This window comes from Lactuca virosa, chromosome 9 (assembly GCF_052849685.1).
Source record: "Lactuca virosa cultivar CGN04683 chromosome 9, Lactuca_virosa_CGN04683_v6, whole genome shotgun sequence".
Lineage (NCBI taxonomy): Eukaryota > Viridiplantae > Streptophyta > Magnoliopsida > Asterales > Asteraceae > Lactuca > Lactuca virosa.
Genome location: NC_136434.1, coordinates 212,083,558 through 212,101,939, shown reverse-complemented (window position 1 = coordinate 212,101,939; position 18,382 = coordinate 212,083,558). Strand labels below are relative to the sequence as shown.

The window sequence follows — 18,382 nt, the reverse complement described above, 5'->3', positions numbered from 1 at the left end:
ACGCGCGAATACAATTACATACCACAGGCACTAGATAATTCTTCGACTGTAAGGTCTCATACTACAACAGTTAGACTCAAACAAGAGCTGTGTAATAGAGTTAAACCTAGACTTCTAAAATTATCTAATCCTTCCAACATGTAACCTAATGTATTCGCTTAATAGTTAGTCAATATTATTGGAGGTCCCTTAAAGCACAAAGCAAGCATCATTTGAGCATCGAGTAATCTAAACCAGTGCCTCACTTCATCAGGCCAGTCTATTAAACAATATGAAATCCATACTATCATGCAGTTCGAAAAGCTCAATCAACAGGCATATAAATGCATCTCTCCTAGCATTCTATCATGCAAATACAAAGCAGATCCTTAGCCCTAATCTAACATGAAATTCTCATATACTCATACCAAAACAATAAACATAACACATGTATGGGTATTTTGGGAAATACTTACTAGAGATCGGCTGATTGCATGCACCGCACCGCTTTTTCTTTATAGAAATATTCTCAGAAAATTTGTTTATTTTTAGAAAAGATTACCAAATCCCCAGTTTGAGTTCAGATACACCCGAGAGTGTGCCCGAATCCCTCAAACCAAAGCTCTGATATCAACTTGTAACATCCCAAAATTTCCAAGTAAAAGTTTCATTTTAAACAAGTCAAAACCATTCATTCATTATCCCAAAAGACGATCATAATAAAAGTATGCTCAAAACATCATAGTAAAATCATAAGTAGTTAATGCAGAATAAATCTCCATGGGATGCGGTGTGATCAAACTGGGCCCTTCCTTTTGGATACAGTAGTACTTGAAAACATTTTAAACATAAACCATAAGCACAAAGCTTAGTGAGTTCCCCAAAATACCACATACCAAACATACATAACAGATCGAAACTAAATTGGGTCTATTTCACCCCTTGAGTCTATTTCAACTCCTTCGGTATCTTTCAACCGGTACCATGTCTATTTCTCCCTCTTAGTCTATTTCAACTCCTTCGATATCTTTCAACCGGTACTGGGTCTATTTTGTTGGATTAGGTGTCTAAGCCCATAACTATAATTGGTATGTACTTGACCCGAGAGTAGCATGATCCATCTGGGTTGCCTTCACCAGAACAATCTGATAGGATGGATATTTGAGAAAGAGGTTATTTATGATTTATTGATATATTACAAGTATAATATATTAATATGAAATAATAATATTTAATTAGTATTGATCAAGAATTAATTTGGAATTAATTTAGTGATGAAAAGAGACTAATTAAATTAACGGGGACTGATTATGTAAATCAATGATATATAGTGTTTAGGCTATTGATCCATGATGGGCTAAGTGTATGTAAGTATCCATAAGAGTTAACCCACATGAGATATGGATCATAACCCAAGTGTATGGATTAGGGTTTACCCATGACTCTTGGAATCCTACACTATATAAATGTCACCCCTTAGCCAAAATCGATACACCTAAGAGTTCTAAGAGAACACTAGCCGAGTTTGGTGGTGCTTAACCTCTCTCTCAAGTCCTCCTTTGTTCATGGTGTTTGTGAACCATTTGAGGCATCACACTTGAGGTGCTAAGCTCTTGAAAGGCCAAGAACTACAACTACATCAAGAGGTATTCATCTAACTATGAATTTTATATTGTATATCCTCCATCGTATGCTAGTTAGGATGTATGCTTTGGAAAATTCATATTGCATGTATAATTAGAGAAAACATAGATCCAAAGCATCTAGGGTTGCATGTGCACCATAGGAGTGTTATAGTGCTTAAAACCCAACAGTGGTATCAGAGCCTAAGATTGTTTTCTGTTATATTTGATGCTTGCTAATTTTAAAAGTTGAAAAAAATCGATTTTATGGCCTCTGACTGATGAATTCTCCGAGTCCACTGGATGACTCGACAAGTCCACTCAGTAAAAGGGCAACTCGATGAGTCAGGTTCATGCACTCGTCGAGTAGGTGCTTCTGGTTGCAGAATTTCGAGTTTTTGGCCAGAATTGGATTATGATCATTACCACAAACTGTTTTGTAATCATAAAAAATTGTATTTTCTGATTTGGTAATGATGATCCTCTTCCAATTAAAAGATAATTGTCAAAGTTTTAAGTTAATTGTTGCTTATATGATAAACAAAGTTGCTTGTAAATTGTTGATATGAATTATCTTACTTTATGAGTTTAGGAAGATCAATCATGAATTATATGATAATTTTATTTGTTGGAATTGATCTAAATGTTTTAATGAGTTCCATAACTTGTCCTCAAGTTATGAAACATGAAAAGTCTCATCCATTAAAATGACATTAAAACTCATAAGTTATGGAAATGAAAAGTTTTCAAGAGTTACAAAACTTGCCCTCAAGTTTTGGTATTTGAAAAGTCTCAAATTATGAAAACATTAACTCTTGTAATTAAAATGTTTCAAAAGATGCAACTCTTGGGTTCATAACTTAAAAATTAATTAAATAGTTTTAATTTTGAATTTTTAATAACCTAGTTGCTTTGAATAGTTCAATTACACCTTATGGACTTTATTAAATTGATTAAAGTGTTTAATTAAAAGAGAAGTTTAATAAATCCATAATAACATGGTTTAAGATTAATTAAATTAAGAGTATAATTTATTAATAGATTAAACCACCAAGTATTTTAAATGTTTAAAATACACCCTTATACTATATAAAATTAAAAGTTTAATATATTATATATGTATAAGTTCAAGGTCAGTCTTACCGTTAGTAGGTCTCATTCACGAAGTCGGTCTATAAGGGGGTATAAGGTTACTGCCTATAAAATGGTGGTTTAATGGGTGTCCATTCTCACCCACCGCTTCCTTGACTGGTGGAGGGTCGTTAGCCGAACGGGTGGATAGGACATTAATTCTCATTAAAAGTATAATGAAAATATCAAGTAACTAAACACTTATAAATTCCCAATCTTAGTTACTTAAGAAAAATGTAAATTTGATGCTAACCCATGAAATTTCACATTGCACCTTATTAGTCGTTAGTGCAGCGTGTATGGTTAACCAGCACACTAATCTGGGACTAATGAAGGATGGCAATGGGTAGCTCGATGTTAATCATAGATCAATGGCGCGTGTGTGGTTAACCGGCACATTGATTAGGTGATTTGTAACATTAAGTGTACCAAGCTAATTTACATGGTTATTCACACCTTGTTTGTGATCCTCGGCATCCCAGTCACAAACTTGAAGGGCATTATCGAGTTTTAAACATGCCATTGAAAAGTTCAATGAATCTCAAAGAATCTAGGAATTTCAATTCATTTAAAACCTAAAATTCATTTTCGTTTTTCATGGTGGAAATTGGTAAATCATCATTTACCTACCTTCAAATATTTTACAATTGGATTACGACATCCCTCTTCCGAATTGTAGAATATTGTGTTGGGCCCTAGCCTTAATATTTCATTTGGGTGTTATATTAAGGACTTGAATCAACTAACTTGAATTTCTCCCATTATAGATGTCTAGGTCAGACAACTATGGTCTTCCCGAATCTTATGGAAAAATATTTCCACATGAAGATGATATTCTACAAGGCAATCAAGGTGAAAGATTAATCCCTTTTTCGTGATGTAGTCGAACTTCACTTCCTCCACCTCCTCCAATAATTCTCCCTAACCCACAAGTTCAAAGACTTGGAAAGTTCAAGGTCACTCAAGCCCTATTGGCAAGCCAACACCAAGATGGAAGGTCTGTGTGTGCACATGTCTTGGAGATGAAGTCACACATTGACAGGCTGGGAATGTTAGGAGTCGTTGTGTCGAGGAAGTTGGCTGTTGACTTCGTTCTTCAATCACTTCCCGAGTTGTATAGTCAGTTTGTTAAAGACTACTATATGACAGACCGCGACATGTCCCTTATCGATCTTACATATTTGCTAATTGCTGCCGAATCAGCAATGATTTGGCGCACTGGTAATGCAAATTTGATTGGAAGATCTGCTTCCCAAACTTCCATGGACATTGGCAATGGAAACATTGGAAGTCCAGAAAAGATTTCTCTTTCCAAGGGAAAGGGAAAGGCTAAGTCTGAGATTGTCCCGTGTACCATTCCAAAAGAGTCTGTTTGTTTCGATTGCCAAAAGAAGGGGCATTGGCTGCGAAGCTGTCCTGACTACCTGAGAAATCTAAGAGATGGTAAAGTCAAAAAGTTTGACACTGTTTCAGGTAAGTCAACTATCTAACTCCATTAAGTTCCTATTTGGAGATTCTTAATACATGATGTAATGTATTTACATTTTGATGTTTTGTAGGATCAAAGGAAGCTTAAAGGAAGAATATGTTGAGTCTGATCGCGGAGAGATGGATTTCGATCGCATGGTTCGATGATCAGATTTTTGAGATGCTACTTAAGAGTTATGACAGATTGCTTAGAAATATGTAGTAACATAGTTTTCACATGTACTTGCATTTTAAGGACAAGATTATCCGCGTATTATATACAGAGAAAATTTTGAAATTTATCTTGTTTTATATTTCCTTGCAATGGCATTTGTGAAAATTGATGTTTGTATGTTTCTAATTTTAGCAATATGGATTTGATTCTTTCGTTTGTGGTAGTGTCGAAATTTACCAAATAAGGAAAGATTCTTATCACCCAAGTTTCAATTGAATAGAAACTTGGAATCATGCAACTTGTATTGTGTGATGTATGAGAACCTTCATCTTTGGGAAATTAAGACTAATTCCTTGTTCACATGTATATGTGAGTCAAGTAAAGGACTAGGGGATTGGGTACACTTGGTTGTGCACTGGTCAGGTCCACCACAAAGAACGATAAGACTATTCGTTATGATTTACTAAAAGTTTAGTAAATATGGTTATGCTTACAAGATTAAGTATAATTCTGAGTCATTGGAAAAGTTTCAATGTATAGCAGAACGAATAAGAAGAATCAAATTAGGCAGAAAGATAAAAGTTTCTCCAATCTAAAAGGATGGGATAGTACTTTAGTATCATGTTTTATGATTATCTTAGTGATTATGAAATCATATCACAAAATGATCCTCTAAGGACATCTTAGTGCATTTGTATGGCTAAGAAGAGGAATCGTGAATTGTTGAAATGGTTAAATCAAAAGGTGAATCATACTTCGTTCCAAAATCAAGTCTTAGAGTCATACTCCAAGATTGTGCATTGAGTGACATAATCTTAAGAAATGTTTATAACACTTATCAAATGTAGAGTAAAATGTTTTCTACTCTTGTACATTTGAAATTGGTAAGTTGTGATGTTTTGGATAAACCAAAGATCAACTAAGACCGATTGTCAGAAGTGTTTGTCTTGATAAGAAACCGCACTAACTCTTGAATATTTGGTTGTCAAGGAATGTTTCTTGACAAAGAGAAACTTATATGTCAAGAGGTCAGTGGGAGTCTTAAAGATCTTGAAAAGTTTCAATAACTAATCAAGAATAAACCTGTTGTTAATCACTAGCACACGACTTGAGGTTTGTAACCTATCGTGTTGACATATTCTTGTTTCTATGCCATTCCAGTTAAAGTTGACTATGCATGTGAGTTCTATGAGTTCTCGTCTGTTTGCATAAGGCAAAGCATCTTGATCAGTGAAAGTTCATTGATCAGCATGGGTGAGCTGCTTAACAACCTGGAAGACATGGTAGGCCCTTGTGCTGCCAAGTGGCAAGAAATTAAGATTGAACAAGTTTAGTCCATATGAGTTTAGATTTGTCACTAACCTTGTCTTTTTATTATGGTTATGACAAATTCACATAGATAGGAACACATACACCATAAAATCTAAGTGTCATAAGGTTTCTCTCCAATTCATGAAAATGATTGTGAGGAAACGCTTTCGCTAAGTAGATTTTAAAGAGTTAGCAATTGTGATATTTGCATTCTCAAATTCGATTATGATTACTGCATCCCTATTCATAGTTCGAATTGTGAGTAATGGAAAAAACGTCTAAACATTTGAGACTTATTGCTGTAAGTTCTAAAATTGTTTAGACACACATGTAAGCTATCTAAGGAAAGGTGTATGAGTTTAAGAAGCCTAGATAGAGTCTTATCAAAGCGTCTTGTATCAGAAATCTGAATTTTGGTAAGAAAGTCAACAAGTATTGATTTCTCGAAGTCCAGCTTATTTCAGGGTACATGTCAAAGCTAGTGGGAGCATAAGTGTTATGCTAGTGAGATAATAATTTTTATGCTAGTGGGAGCAAAATTATTATAGTATGTGTTGCGAGTTAGCAATGCTAATTATAGAAAACAAAGATTTCAATTCTCAAAGTTGCAGGGTTTGAAAAGTTGTTTTGCTATAATTAAAGGAGAGGAACTTATACTTCATTTCAATTCAAAAAGTTTAGATTAAGATTTTAATTTAGTCAAGGACATATATGAATGTTATGTTGAAAAGATTCAACATAAGGAAATTCTGTATATGGAAATGTTATAGCAAGAGACTGGTAAAGTATCAGGTTTGTATGTAAGACATTATGAATCGTGACCTTCGGATATAGGATCAATTACATATGCTATAATATTCACATGTTATAATTTTCCAAATGCCTAGGGCATTAAGAGGGAAAAAAGGACTAGAATCGGATATGGCTAAAGTTATTAAACAACTGTCAAGGATGATCTGAAGTTCGCTAAGGATTGGTTTCTTAAGGACAGTTGGAAGTATAGTAATGAATGGACCATATTGATATGATTTTGAATAGATATGATTCTATTAAGAATGGATAGTCATATGCCAATTATGGAAAAGTTTCCGTAATGGGAGTTGGATATCAAGAATCTATGAGTAAGTTAGAAACTTTTATGCAGGAAGGATGTTCAAAGGAATATGCTTTGCATATGAGACTTTGGATCTATGGAATTGTCTTGTAATAATATCCAATGGAAACTTTTGTAACTGGAAACGTCTCTGTGACTTGTGCACATAGTCATTACAAAAGGATCACTGCATATAAGCTTAGAATCTAATAGATTACAGTAAGTGGGAAGGACTTGGTACTCTTACACTTATGATAAGGATTTGGAATTGTGAAATGAGTGTCATTGGAAATGTTTCCAATTGATCTATTTAACAAAGTAAAGACCATAGGTAAACATAGTGTGGATGCTTGGAGCATGAGACAACTATTGTTTCAATTCAAGTTGATTAATCGAAACATTATACAACGAATAATGTGTAATCAATATGGTGATTAAATAGAAGGTGTTTTCTTTATATTCAAAAGTTTTGAGACCATATTGGATTCGATTATTCATGTGTTTCACTTTGCATGTTTTGACTTCCCGAATAACTAGGTTATTCAAACTATCCACAGTCGATCATACTTTGGAAGTAGGTATTGAGGCAAGACTGTCATGAATCCGTCTGTAGATTGTCTAAAGTGTTTTACACATAGCACAAGTTTGCTGCAGTGTTCATGAGTACTTCTGGAATAAGATTCGAGTATTGGATTAAACCCACGCTCATCTGAATCACTTCATGGATTTTATCACGAGTGTTTGTGAGACGATAATATCTTATATTCTTGAAACCAAGACATGTGAGTTGTAGTTTACAAGTCGGTCGCACATTGACATATGTAAACGCACCAGTAAATTGGTGTTATAAAACATATTGTTGTGTGTGATTTGATGAGTAAGTACAAGCAAGCATTTGAGTCGAAGTTTATCCGTTCCTTTTACCCAATGTGGATAAAAGCGATATATATGGGCCCCTTGATGATTAGTGATGACAACCCTAAGTGCTTGGCCAAGCCTGGACTGATTTGATTGGTTCAATTAGTCGGTCGTCATAAATCGGAAATCGGGAAACAACACATGAACATAGAGAATGATTATAAATCCATGTCTCAGTTTATACGATATCTAGAATGGAGGAATATATGATCCCTTATCTAATGGACGCATTATTTGACTAGGTCAGAGTTCGATAACGGCTTTTAAGAGCTACGATTGCTAGTCGGGATTTTGGAGTCATACTTGCAATAATAGTTATTAGACTTATCCAAGTGGGAGACTGTTGGATTAGGTGTCTAAGCCTATAACTATAATTGTTATGTACTTGACCCGAGAGTAGCATGGTCTATTTGGGTTGCCTTCACCAGAACAATCTGATAGGATGGATATTTGAGAAAGAGGTTATTTATGATTTATTAATATATTACAAGTATAATATATTAATATGAAATCATAATATTTAATTAGTATTGATCAAGAATTAATTTAGAATTAATTTAATGATTAAAAGAGACTAATTAAATTAACGGGGGCTGATTATGTAAATAAGTGATATATAGTGTTTGGGCTATTGACCCATGATGGGCTAAGTTTATGTAAGTATCCATAAGAGTTAACCCACATGAGATATGGATCATAACCCAAGTGTATGGATTAAGTTTTACCCATGAATCTTGGAATCCTACACTATATAAATGTCACCCCTTAGCCAAAATCGACACACCTAAGAGTTCTAAAAGAACACTAGCCGAGTTTGGTGGTGCTTAACCTCTCTCGCAAGTCCTCCTTTGTTCATGGTGTTTGTGAACCATTTGAGGCATAACACTTGAGGTGCTAATCTCTTGAAAGGCCAAGAACGACAACTACATCAAGAGGTATTCATCTAACTATGAGTTTTATATTGTATATCCTCCATCGTATGCTAGTTAGGATGTATGCTTTGGAAAATTCATATTGCATGTATAATTAGAGAAAACATAGATCCAAAGCATCTAGGGTTGCATGTGCACCATAGGAGTGTTATATTGCTTAAAAACCAACATATTTCACCCCTGAGTCTATTTCAACTCCTTCGATATCTTTCAACCGATATTGGGTCTATTTCATCCCTACAGCTAAGCATACAATCATATCAGCAAGAGTCACAAATACAACAAGCACACACACACACGCATATATATATATATATATATATATATATATATATATATATATCAACAAGTGTCACAAAGACAATTATCATCCTACAAACATAATCTAGTGGGTCAGCATTGGTGCCTTCAACCCACGAGTATAATGAAAAGACTCACCTGAACTATTCAACAGAATCCCAACAGCTACCTCAGCAACAGAACACCCGAACCAAGCTTCCTAAAGCTAAACCGAAACAAATCCTTAGCCAAAATCTCAATTCTACTCAAGTTTGACCAAAAGTCAAACTGGTCAAAAGTCAACGGTCAAAATCAAAATTGCCAATCAACAGCCCTCCACGTCGTAGCCATCCTTAGACACGTCATGGGCATACAATGCACAAACAGTCACTAATCCAGCAGTTGCCACACCGTGGCAGTCTAAGGCCACACCGTGTGGACTGGTCTGAACAACTCAAACTAGCTTAATCTATTTTCTTCTGATTTCAAGAGCTCCAAAGCTCAAATCCGATCCTTCCCAAGGTCTTAATGGATAAAGTTTCTCACTTTATCCATTGGGAAGGTCCAAACCACCAAGATCTAGGCTCTAAGTCTCAAAGGGACCCAAAATGCATCTGTCTCAACTTAATCCATTAAGTCTACGTCTCCAACTTTCAAAGCTGAATCAACAAGAGGTCTAGATGGATAAAGTTTCCAACTTTATCCATAATAATGCCACAATCTTCCATGATCTAAACTTTAATACACCGAAATGACTTAAGGACCAAGATAACTTACATGGCTAAAAGGGAAAGCAAAAGATCTTAACTTTCCTAGTCCATGGGGTCCAAGAAACATTCCAAACTGATCAAAAGATGTTGGAGTTCACTTAACTCCAAGACCACTCATAAAATGGACCAAAAGTGCCAAATACCCCAAATGACGAGATCTAATGAACTAGATAGCAAGATTGGAACTTTATACTCACAATGGTCTAGAAATGTAGTGCCTTTGATGGATCCAAACTTGAAGCATCATTCCTTGCAACCAAAAGAACCTTCTTGATCTTTAAGCTCCATCAAAATAATAGAAAAGGCATCCAAAAGAGGAGGGAGGAGAGAGAGGAGAAGCTCAAATCTTGAAGGTGGAGGCTAGGGTTTCTCCCAAGAGGTTCTAGAGATGATGGAGGCTGATAAAATGCCCAAAAATACGAAACCTTAAGCTCAAATACGTTGAATACCCTAAAAAAATCATGGGCTTGGGCCTGACTGACCATGACGCCATGGGCTCTGACTCCCACGCAGTGGCCACAGATTTTCACCCAAATCCATTCCAGCTTCAAACAACCATAACTTCTTCGTTTTAACTCCGTTTTCAGCGATTTTATATCTACAGAAAGGTATTGACGAGCCCCAGACTTCTATCTAGTTAATTTTGGCTTGACACATGTCAAACTAAAAACCATAATCAATGCAAGAAGCCTAACATATAACTTTTCCCATTTTACCCTTTGGCTACAAAACACAACCCAAGGGCTTAGATGATATAACCAATATTATCAACATCCAATAGGGTCTAAACCCTATTCTCTTGAAGCCCAAAGCGTTTACTCGATCCATTTATTATCCACAATCCCAAAATAAGAATCTTTTCGAACATGATGTTACATTGAGAATGAAGAGGAGCAATATTTTTGAAAACATTGTAATTCATTCTTTTGATTGGTTTACGAATAGACTTAGTAGAAGTAACATTACTTGGACATTGTGGTTACAAAATCCAATGATCCACGACTCTTTGTAATTTTTCTTTGCTATCTGGTTTTTATAATATTTCTTAGTTGTTCAAAAAAAAAAATTCGTTTGTCAACCTTACCATTGAGTTCATAATAGCACCATATCATGAACTCCAATAATACTTCAGGTTCTAACAACCTACACGATTAATGCTACATAAACACAATTACATACTACCAGGTCAAGAGGTTTCCTTATCTTGTTTAAGGATCATACCCTTGTAAACTGGCCTCAAGATCTCTATTTCTAACCCATAAACGTCCCTCACTGATTTTGGTTTCGTTTCGTGAAAGAAACCATCAGGGAAGCCCTTTAACACATTATATACTAGCTGATCCTCGTGAAGTCGCATCGTGATATATGTATGGTTGCTTCACAACCAAGTATACTTCCGATACTTGCTAAGGACCCTGGTCTTTTTTCACGTGTTACATCCTGCTTCCACGTATTCTGTGGCTCACATTCATAGTCGTGTAGCGACATACACCTATACTTGCGTCGTGACATTATCTTTTTGGTTGACTCTTTGACGTGTGACCATTCGCGCCGCGTCCTTGCACGATCGAGTTGCGTTCCTTCTGTTTACCACATTTAACCTAAAGTAAGTTGGCATTCTCAGAATAACAACCTACTTTAACATTTATACCAAAAGTCAATTCTAAACCCCATAAAGAGTATAGACAAATACTCATTTCAGGTCGTTAGAGTTTTTATCTTAAAACCATATGGCTACAAGGTATACACGCACCACACTGTGCGGTGGTGATGACATTGGCATTTCACAGCACTAGGAACACCACACCTTGGGTGCGATGAAAAACTGCACGGAGATTATACACCACACTCTCTATCCTCTCTTTCTACTCTCTTTTCTCCTCAAACAACTACATTTTCATTAGATTTTTTTTAAACCAATGGTCAAAAAATTAAATTAACAAAATTATTTTTTACCACTCTATAAATAGTACCAACCATTTTAACCTTTAGTCTCACAACATTTTCTATATTTTTTCTCAAAAATTCATTGAAACACAATGCCATCATGATTAGACGATGATTTATTTGTTGATTCGGATTTCTTCATCGAGGATCCGGGCGAGGATTCAAAATGATATAGTATTTTAATTATGTTCTCTTATTTTTATTATGTAATTTTTAATTTTAACTGATGACATGTTTGTATTTTTATTAATTTTGTGTTTATTAACCATTTTAATTATTTATTTATTAAATTATAGTAATTTAATTTTGACAAAAAAATGACTGAAATTAAATATGACAATTTTCTGGGTTTTGAAAAATAAAGTGAAATGAAATGTGAGTATTTTTTAGGTTTTAAAGAGTGAGAGGAAAATAAGATAACTGTAAGGTGACATAGAAAAAGTGATGGTGAAATGTGACCATCCGACTTATTTTATATTAAAGCATATCTTGATTCAGCACTTACTATTGTAATTTTGTTGTATTTTTTCTTTTGATCGAGATAATATACATCAAACAAAAATTAACATTTTACTGTATTCTTTATAATTTTTATTGTAATGTAGTTGTATTCTTATTTTAGTATTTTGAATTTCTTTGTAGCTAATCCAGTTCGGACAAAACATAATATGTATTATTATATTTTGAGCCAAAATAATGTGAGTGTATTTTATGTGTTGATCACATAATCTAAATTAGGCACAATATTATCCATGGGGAATACATTCAGATTTTATATGTAATTTTCATTTGAAATGCACCAAAGAAATGTAAAAAAAAAAAAGAAAAAAAAAAGAAAGAAAGATTTAATTTCAGAAGTGAGATTTTGTATGTGATTTTCATTTGAAATGCACCAAAGAAATGTAAAAAATAAAAAGATTTAATGTCAGAAGTGGGATTTGAACCCACGCCCTCTCTCGAAGACCAGAACTTGAGTCTGGCGCCTTAGACCACTCGGCCATCCTGACTAGATATGATTTACTGTTGCAATTTGAGTTATATTCATTCAGACAATCAAAGTTACACGTTCATGAATCATGATTCAAGAAAAACTCTCTTGGTTTAGATGTGTGATTAGACATGAAGAGAAAGAAGAAAAATATACAGTCGCTGGATGAATCATTTTCCCTTTTCGTTGAATCTGATCATTACATTTTCTTGTTCAAACTTCAAACACCTTACTCATACAAATTTACACATTAAGTTCAATAATGGCCACCCAAAAAGCTCAGATGGAATCCCTCCCCCATATATAGGAATAGATAAAAATAAAATCCAATATCAGCCTCAGTTTTTCGCTCAAACTATTTCAATGAACACCCCTGAATTTCAGGCGGAATCAAATAAATTGTTATATTTACTTAGAAAGCACAACCCACGAGAATGCAGCATTGAAATCCGAATAGCAGTAGGATTTTTTCTTTTTCTTTCCCTTTTCGAGTCAATAAACGAAGCCCAAATCATTCAAGGAACAAAGGGGTTCCTGATTGGGCAACAGAAAACCCCTAAATTCGATTCAATCTTGTAGATTATATAGTTCCCAGATCAATCTTCCAACCATGGTTTCTGTTGCGAAGTTCAAATCTTTTGATTTTTTCAGGTACATTTCCATTCATCCTCATAGGAATTTGATTATCATTTCACGGAAATCCTCTTCATGTTAATTATTCCCAGATGAAAGCACCTTGGGTCTTTCAAAGAAAAGAATTTGTGCTTTTCCTAATTATTCCACCATTTTTTTTTTCAGAAAAACTCCAAGAGATTTGACAGAAGCATCATTATCAGGTGCTGGAATTTCTGTTGTAGCAGCTATTTCCATGATTTTTTTGTTTGGAATGGTAAAAAAGTCTCCCTCTTTTTCAAATTATAAAAACTTATTTTCTGTTTGATCTCTAATTGAAATGCACATTCACGTTCTTTAACTGCATTTGACATGTAATTAATCGCAGGAGATACATAATTTTTTGACAATTAGTACCTCAACTGCTATTGTAGTTGACAAAAGTTCCATTGAGGAATCCTTACGCATTGACTTTAACATAAGGTATGCTTCATAAATCACTACGTTTTTGTTCATTAATGACATTTTATGTGGTTTTATGGCTAATTTGTTAAAAAAATTCGTGCAGTTTCCCAGTTTTATCATGTGAATTTGCATCCGTGGATGTGAGCGATGTTTTGGGAACAGTGAGTTCCAATCATCTTAACTTCATTTCTTGACCGATAATTTTAGGGCTAATTTCATAAAAAAGATGTTTCACGAATAAAAGTTGAAAAAAGTGATCGATAATTCGATATTTGATATTACCTTTTTGTGATTAGCCCTATGTTTTCTATGAGATTAATAACTAGTGTGTTTTAAAGGTATATATTTATTTATTATGTTTTCCTAATATCTGCAGAACAGATTAAATATAACAAAAACAATTCGAAAATATTCAATCAATCAAAATTATCACCCTTCAGGCTTTGAGTATGATGCGGGGCCCATTTCATATGCTCTTAAGCATGATCATAAGGTTGAAGAGGGATATGGCGATGGATCTATCCCATTAACTTCACGTAATTTTGATAAAGTCACTCATGAGTAAGTAAAAAAAAATATAAGTATTTTTTAAATAATTTAGTGAATGATTATATTTTATGGTGTTTAATTATTTATGTTTTGGGCGATTGCAGTCATCCAATTGTGGTTGTGAATTTCTTTGCTCCTTGGTGCCATTGGAGTAACCTTTTGGTATTATATGATTATATTCATCTTATTCAATGCATGCAAAATGTTTCCTTTTAATATTTTGATGAAATACCTTTTTTTTTTTTTTTTTTTTAAATAATGTTGTAACTTGAAGGGCAAATCAAGATAAAAGTTATTTGTTTTGGGCAATTTTGGGGTTGACCAGTTGTATTTTATTTTTATTTTTTTAAATCGTACTATAAAACTTTCTGCTTTTTTAAATTAACCATTTTGATCTTATAAAACAAGTCAAAAGGTGAAATCGTGAGATAACAAATCAAAATTGTTAATTTGGAAAAATGACTGAAAAATTTATGGTTATTTTTTAATCATTTTTCAATCAAACAATAAATTTCGAGACATTTTTCCAAGTTAACCACTTTACATGTTGTATAAAATGTCAAAATGATTAATTTGGAAAACAATCGGCGAAATCTGATATAACATAACAAGTCAAAAAAGGCTAAATTGGAAAAGTGTCTAAAACTTTTACAGATTTAATTGAAATAAATAAAATATTAGTGGTTAAACTCCAAATACTTATGTTTATTTATGTATCTCAGAAACCCGCATGGGAGAAAACAGCAAAAGTTATGAGACAAAGGTTACATTCATCTTTTTTTTTTTTTTTTTAACTCTATAAACTTTCTTTAAAAAAACAAAATTCAGTTTATAAATTTGACATGTACTTCTCTTTATTAGATCCTGACTCGCGATTACATTAACCAGATATCATCCAGAATTTGATGGGCGTATTATTATCGGAAGTGTTGATTGCACTGCAGAAGCTGATATGTGTAAAAAGTAAGTTTTAAAAAAAGTAAAAAAAAAAAAAGTCATCTTATTTAATTTTAACATCCCCAAAAATGGGTTATTTAAAAAAAAAATTACTCACTTTTCAATGGTTTTTAGGCATCATATACAAGGGTATCCATCTATTCGTATATATCGTAAAGGCAGTGATATTAGGTTAGTTATTTTACTTTCTTGATGCTATTTTTTTTAATTAGGTTTTTTGTTTTATGTTGGCTAATAATGTTTTTTTTTGAGTAAGAGATGGATCTCATGGAGTACACATTCATGAAACATATTATGGAGATAGAGATACAGATACTTTGATTCTTGTAAGAAAAAAACTAAATTTCTTTTGAATTGAGTTTTTGGAAACATGTCATTTGCTAATTCAATTCCGAATATTTTCTTCTTGTCAAAATTACTAAAATACCCTTTTGATAATTACACAAGTAAACGCCTCTCGCCTCTCGATCTGCTTTTCCCTCTTCTCTCTCACCGTTTCCAATTCCAAAATACCCTTTGATTATTTCTTAATTCCAAAATACCCTTTGAAAATTACTAAAACACCCTTTGGATAATTTCATATGATGTAATCCAACTTTGATCGATTTTATTTTTATACAGAAATTCGACAACATGGCTTCAGCTATTAAATTAAATTCCGTAAAGCGTTCTTCAGCCGCAACTACAGAATATATAAAAGTTCTACCCGCGCCACCTCAAGAAGGTTGTAGGATTGAAGGTTTCGTACGTGTCAAAAAGGTAACTAAACAATTTAAAAAATAAAAATAAAAAATATTTTCTTTTGTTAGTAAAAACCTTTTTTTTGTCACGTGCTACTACTTAGGTTCCGGGAAATCTTATAATCTCAGCAAGTTCAGCAGCCCATTCATTTGATGCGTCACTAATGAACATGTCACATATGATTTCAAAATTTTCTTTTGGTTCGACAATTACTCCTATAATGATGAGTGATATGAAAAGATTAGCACCTTATCTTGATGAAGTTCACAATAGGTTGAATGGCCACGCGTACGTCACCAAGCTAGAAGATAGTGCAAATGTTACGGTAAGTTGGTGTCCCATATCAGCTAGACACAGTCACAGTCAGTGTCACTGTCTGTCTGTATATATATGTTGGAGTCTAATATCTTATTTATCGTTAAGGGCTTTTTTGGAAAGAATACGATATAACTGTCATGTGGTAGAAACAGTCTCATCTGCCTGTTTATATCTCTCGTTAAGACTAATCAACATAATGGAAACAAACCTAATGTTTTATTAAAAATATACTTTTTCTTCCTTCCACACATGACCAAGTATTCTAATTTTTGTCAGTTTATTAATAATATAAACTAATCCAACCTTTCATTAAAATGTTTATATTTATGATCAAGTTTTGTTATTTTTAAGTTTAAGAAAATATGGAAAAAAATATTTCTTTACACAATAAAAAAACTTTTATTATTTCTTATTTATAAGATTATACGAAAATATATGCAAATACATCCTTTATTTGTAGAGAAATGTTTTTTACAAATTTTGACTGTATTTTGTTTTTTTGTTGCTCTTTTTTTTTGTCAGTGAAAATAAAGTCAAATAAGTTATAACAAGACAAATTTTTTGAAGACTAAAGAGCGAATTCCAATTTTGGTCTTTCATAACGTTTTTTTTTTTTTTTTTTTTTGTTCTCATGCATTTTTGGTCTATTCCATGTAAATAACTATTTTTGGGATAAAAAAGTCAGCTATACTTGACGCTAAAAATAGTTAGTTTACTTGAAACATGAAAAAAAAAGTTACAAGAACATGAAATGATGATCAAATATTTGTGACGAAAATTACGAAAATCAGCCAAATTGAAAGACAAAATATGATTTATACAAATAGTGACATGTGGAAGAAGCATGGAACAAAACCAAAGCAATAAAAAATCTGTTGATTGAACGTAGGATACTTTTATTTATCTTTTTTCCTTTTCTTTTAAATAAAAGAAAAACTCTTTTTGTGTTTGTAGATAGAGCATTATCTTCAAGTGGTGAAAACGGAGGTGATGGGATTATCACATCAATTAATTGAGAATTACGAGTACACTGCACATACAAGTTTGATACACGCTCCTTCAATCCCTGCAGCAAAGTTCCATCTCCAGTTTTCACCAATGCAGGTTTAAAATTCAAATCCCATGCATGCATTTCACTTGATTTAATTCCATCAACAAATATTCCTACTTATATATTTATTTATTTCCCTTTAATTTGTCACCAGGTTTTGATAACCGAAAACTCCAAGTCATTCTCTCATTTCATCACCAACTTGTGTGCCATTATCGGTGGTGTCTTCACGGTAAATGGGAACTGTAAAAAGTTTTATATATTTTTTATCTGGGAGGTTATTTATATCGATATTTTTCCATTAACTTGTTTACTTTCTTTGTGTGATGCTTTTAGGTTGCTGGAATATTGGATTCGATTCTGTACAACACATGTAAATTGGCGAAAAAAGTCGAACTAGGGAAGAATTATTAGCTCGAAGCTAGCCTGGAATATGCGAGTTGGTTGATAAAAAGAATTACATTTTTTGAAGGCATTTTTAACATAGAATTCCATTTTTGGATATGGAGCTAATTTAGCTTGTATACAAGGTTGGCGTAAGACAATAGTCCCTAGACGGTTACACGTACGGATAGAATGATAGTTTATATGTTTGTATAACTAGAGCCAATATTTCTTTTTTGTTTATATTGTATGAAAATTCATTATAAAGCTAAAAGAAATGTTAGTATATAGCCCATCATGTATAGCCCATTGTGATTAGCCTTGTATAGCCCAATGTATTTGTGTATATATGTAGTGATGTAATGCTTTATGAAATCAATTGAGATCATTTGATAATATGGTATCCGAGCCAAATTAGATACCTTCCATTCTTATCTCCTACTTTCTCTCCTCTCTTTCTGCATTCTGTCAATGACTGTTCATCCTCTCCACCACAACAACTCTAATTTCGCCTCTCCTCTCACCATGACAGGCGAGTCTTCCACCCGTAATCCTCACAATGTCTTCTATGCTTCCAACATAAAATCTCACATTCCTCTTGTTCTTGATCTTGAAAGATCAAACTATGACACTTGGAGAAATCTGTTCAGAAATCACTGCGGGGCCTATGATGCTATTGAGAACATAGATGAA

At 33.4% G+C, this 18,382-nt stretch overlaps 1 protein-coding gene and 1 non-coding gene across 2 annotated transcripts; one reads left to right on the top strand and one right to left on the bottom strand.

The window, feature by feature from the left end:
* Positions 1 to 12,547: 12,547 nt before the first annotated feature.
* TRNAL-CAA (transfer RNA leucine (anticodon CAA)) lies at positions 12,548 to 12,631 on the bottom strand. The gene has a single exon. It is a non-coding gene; the product is annotated as a tRNA-Leu (tRNA).
* Positions 12,632 to 12,853: 222 nt separating this feature from the next.
* Positions 12,854 to 18,042, top strand: LOC145137970 (protein disulfide isomerase-like 5-4). Its single transcript, XM_079072111.1, has 15 exons — positions 12,854 to 13,263; positions 13,411 to 13,501; positions 13,613 to 13,707; positions 13,793 to 13,850; positions 14,066 to 14,250; positions 14,343 to 14,400; positions 14,961 to 15,001; positions 15,127 to 15,201; positions 15,310 to 15,366; positions 15,452 to 15,521; positions 15,817 to 15,954; positions 16,040 to 16,261; positions 17,209 to 17,358; positions 17,460 to 17,537; positions 17,642 to 18,042. Exons 1-15 carry the CDS (start codon positions 13,223 to 13,225, stop codon positions 17,717 to 17,719), a joined length of 1,437 nt encoding a protein of 478 aa, XP_078928237.1. The 5' UTR covers positions 12,854 to 13,222; the 3' UTR covers positions 17,720 to 18,042.
* Positions 18,043 to 18,382: the final 340 nt, after the last annotated feature.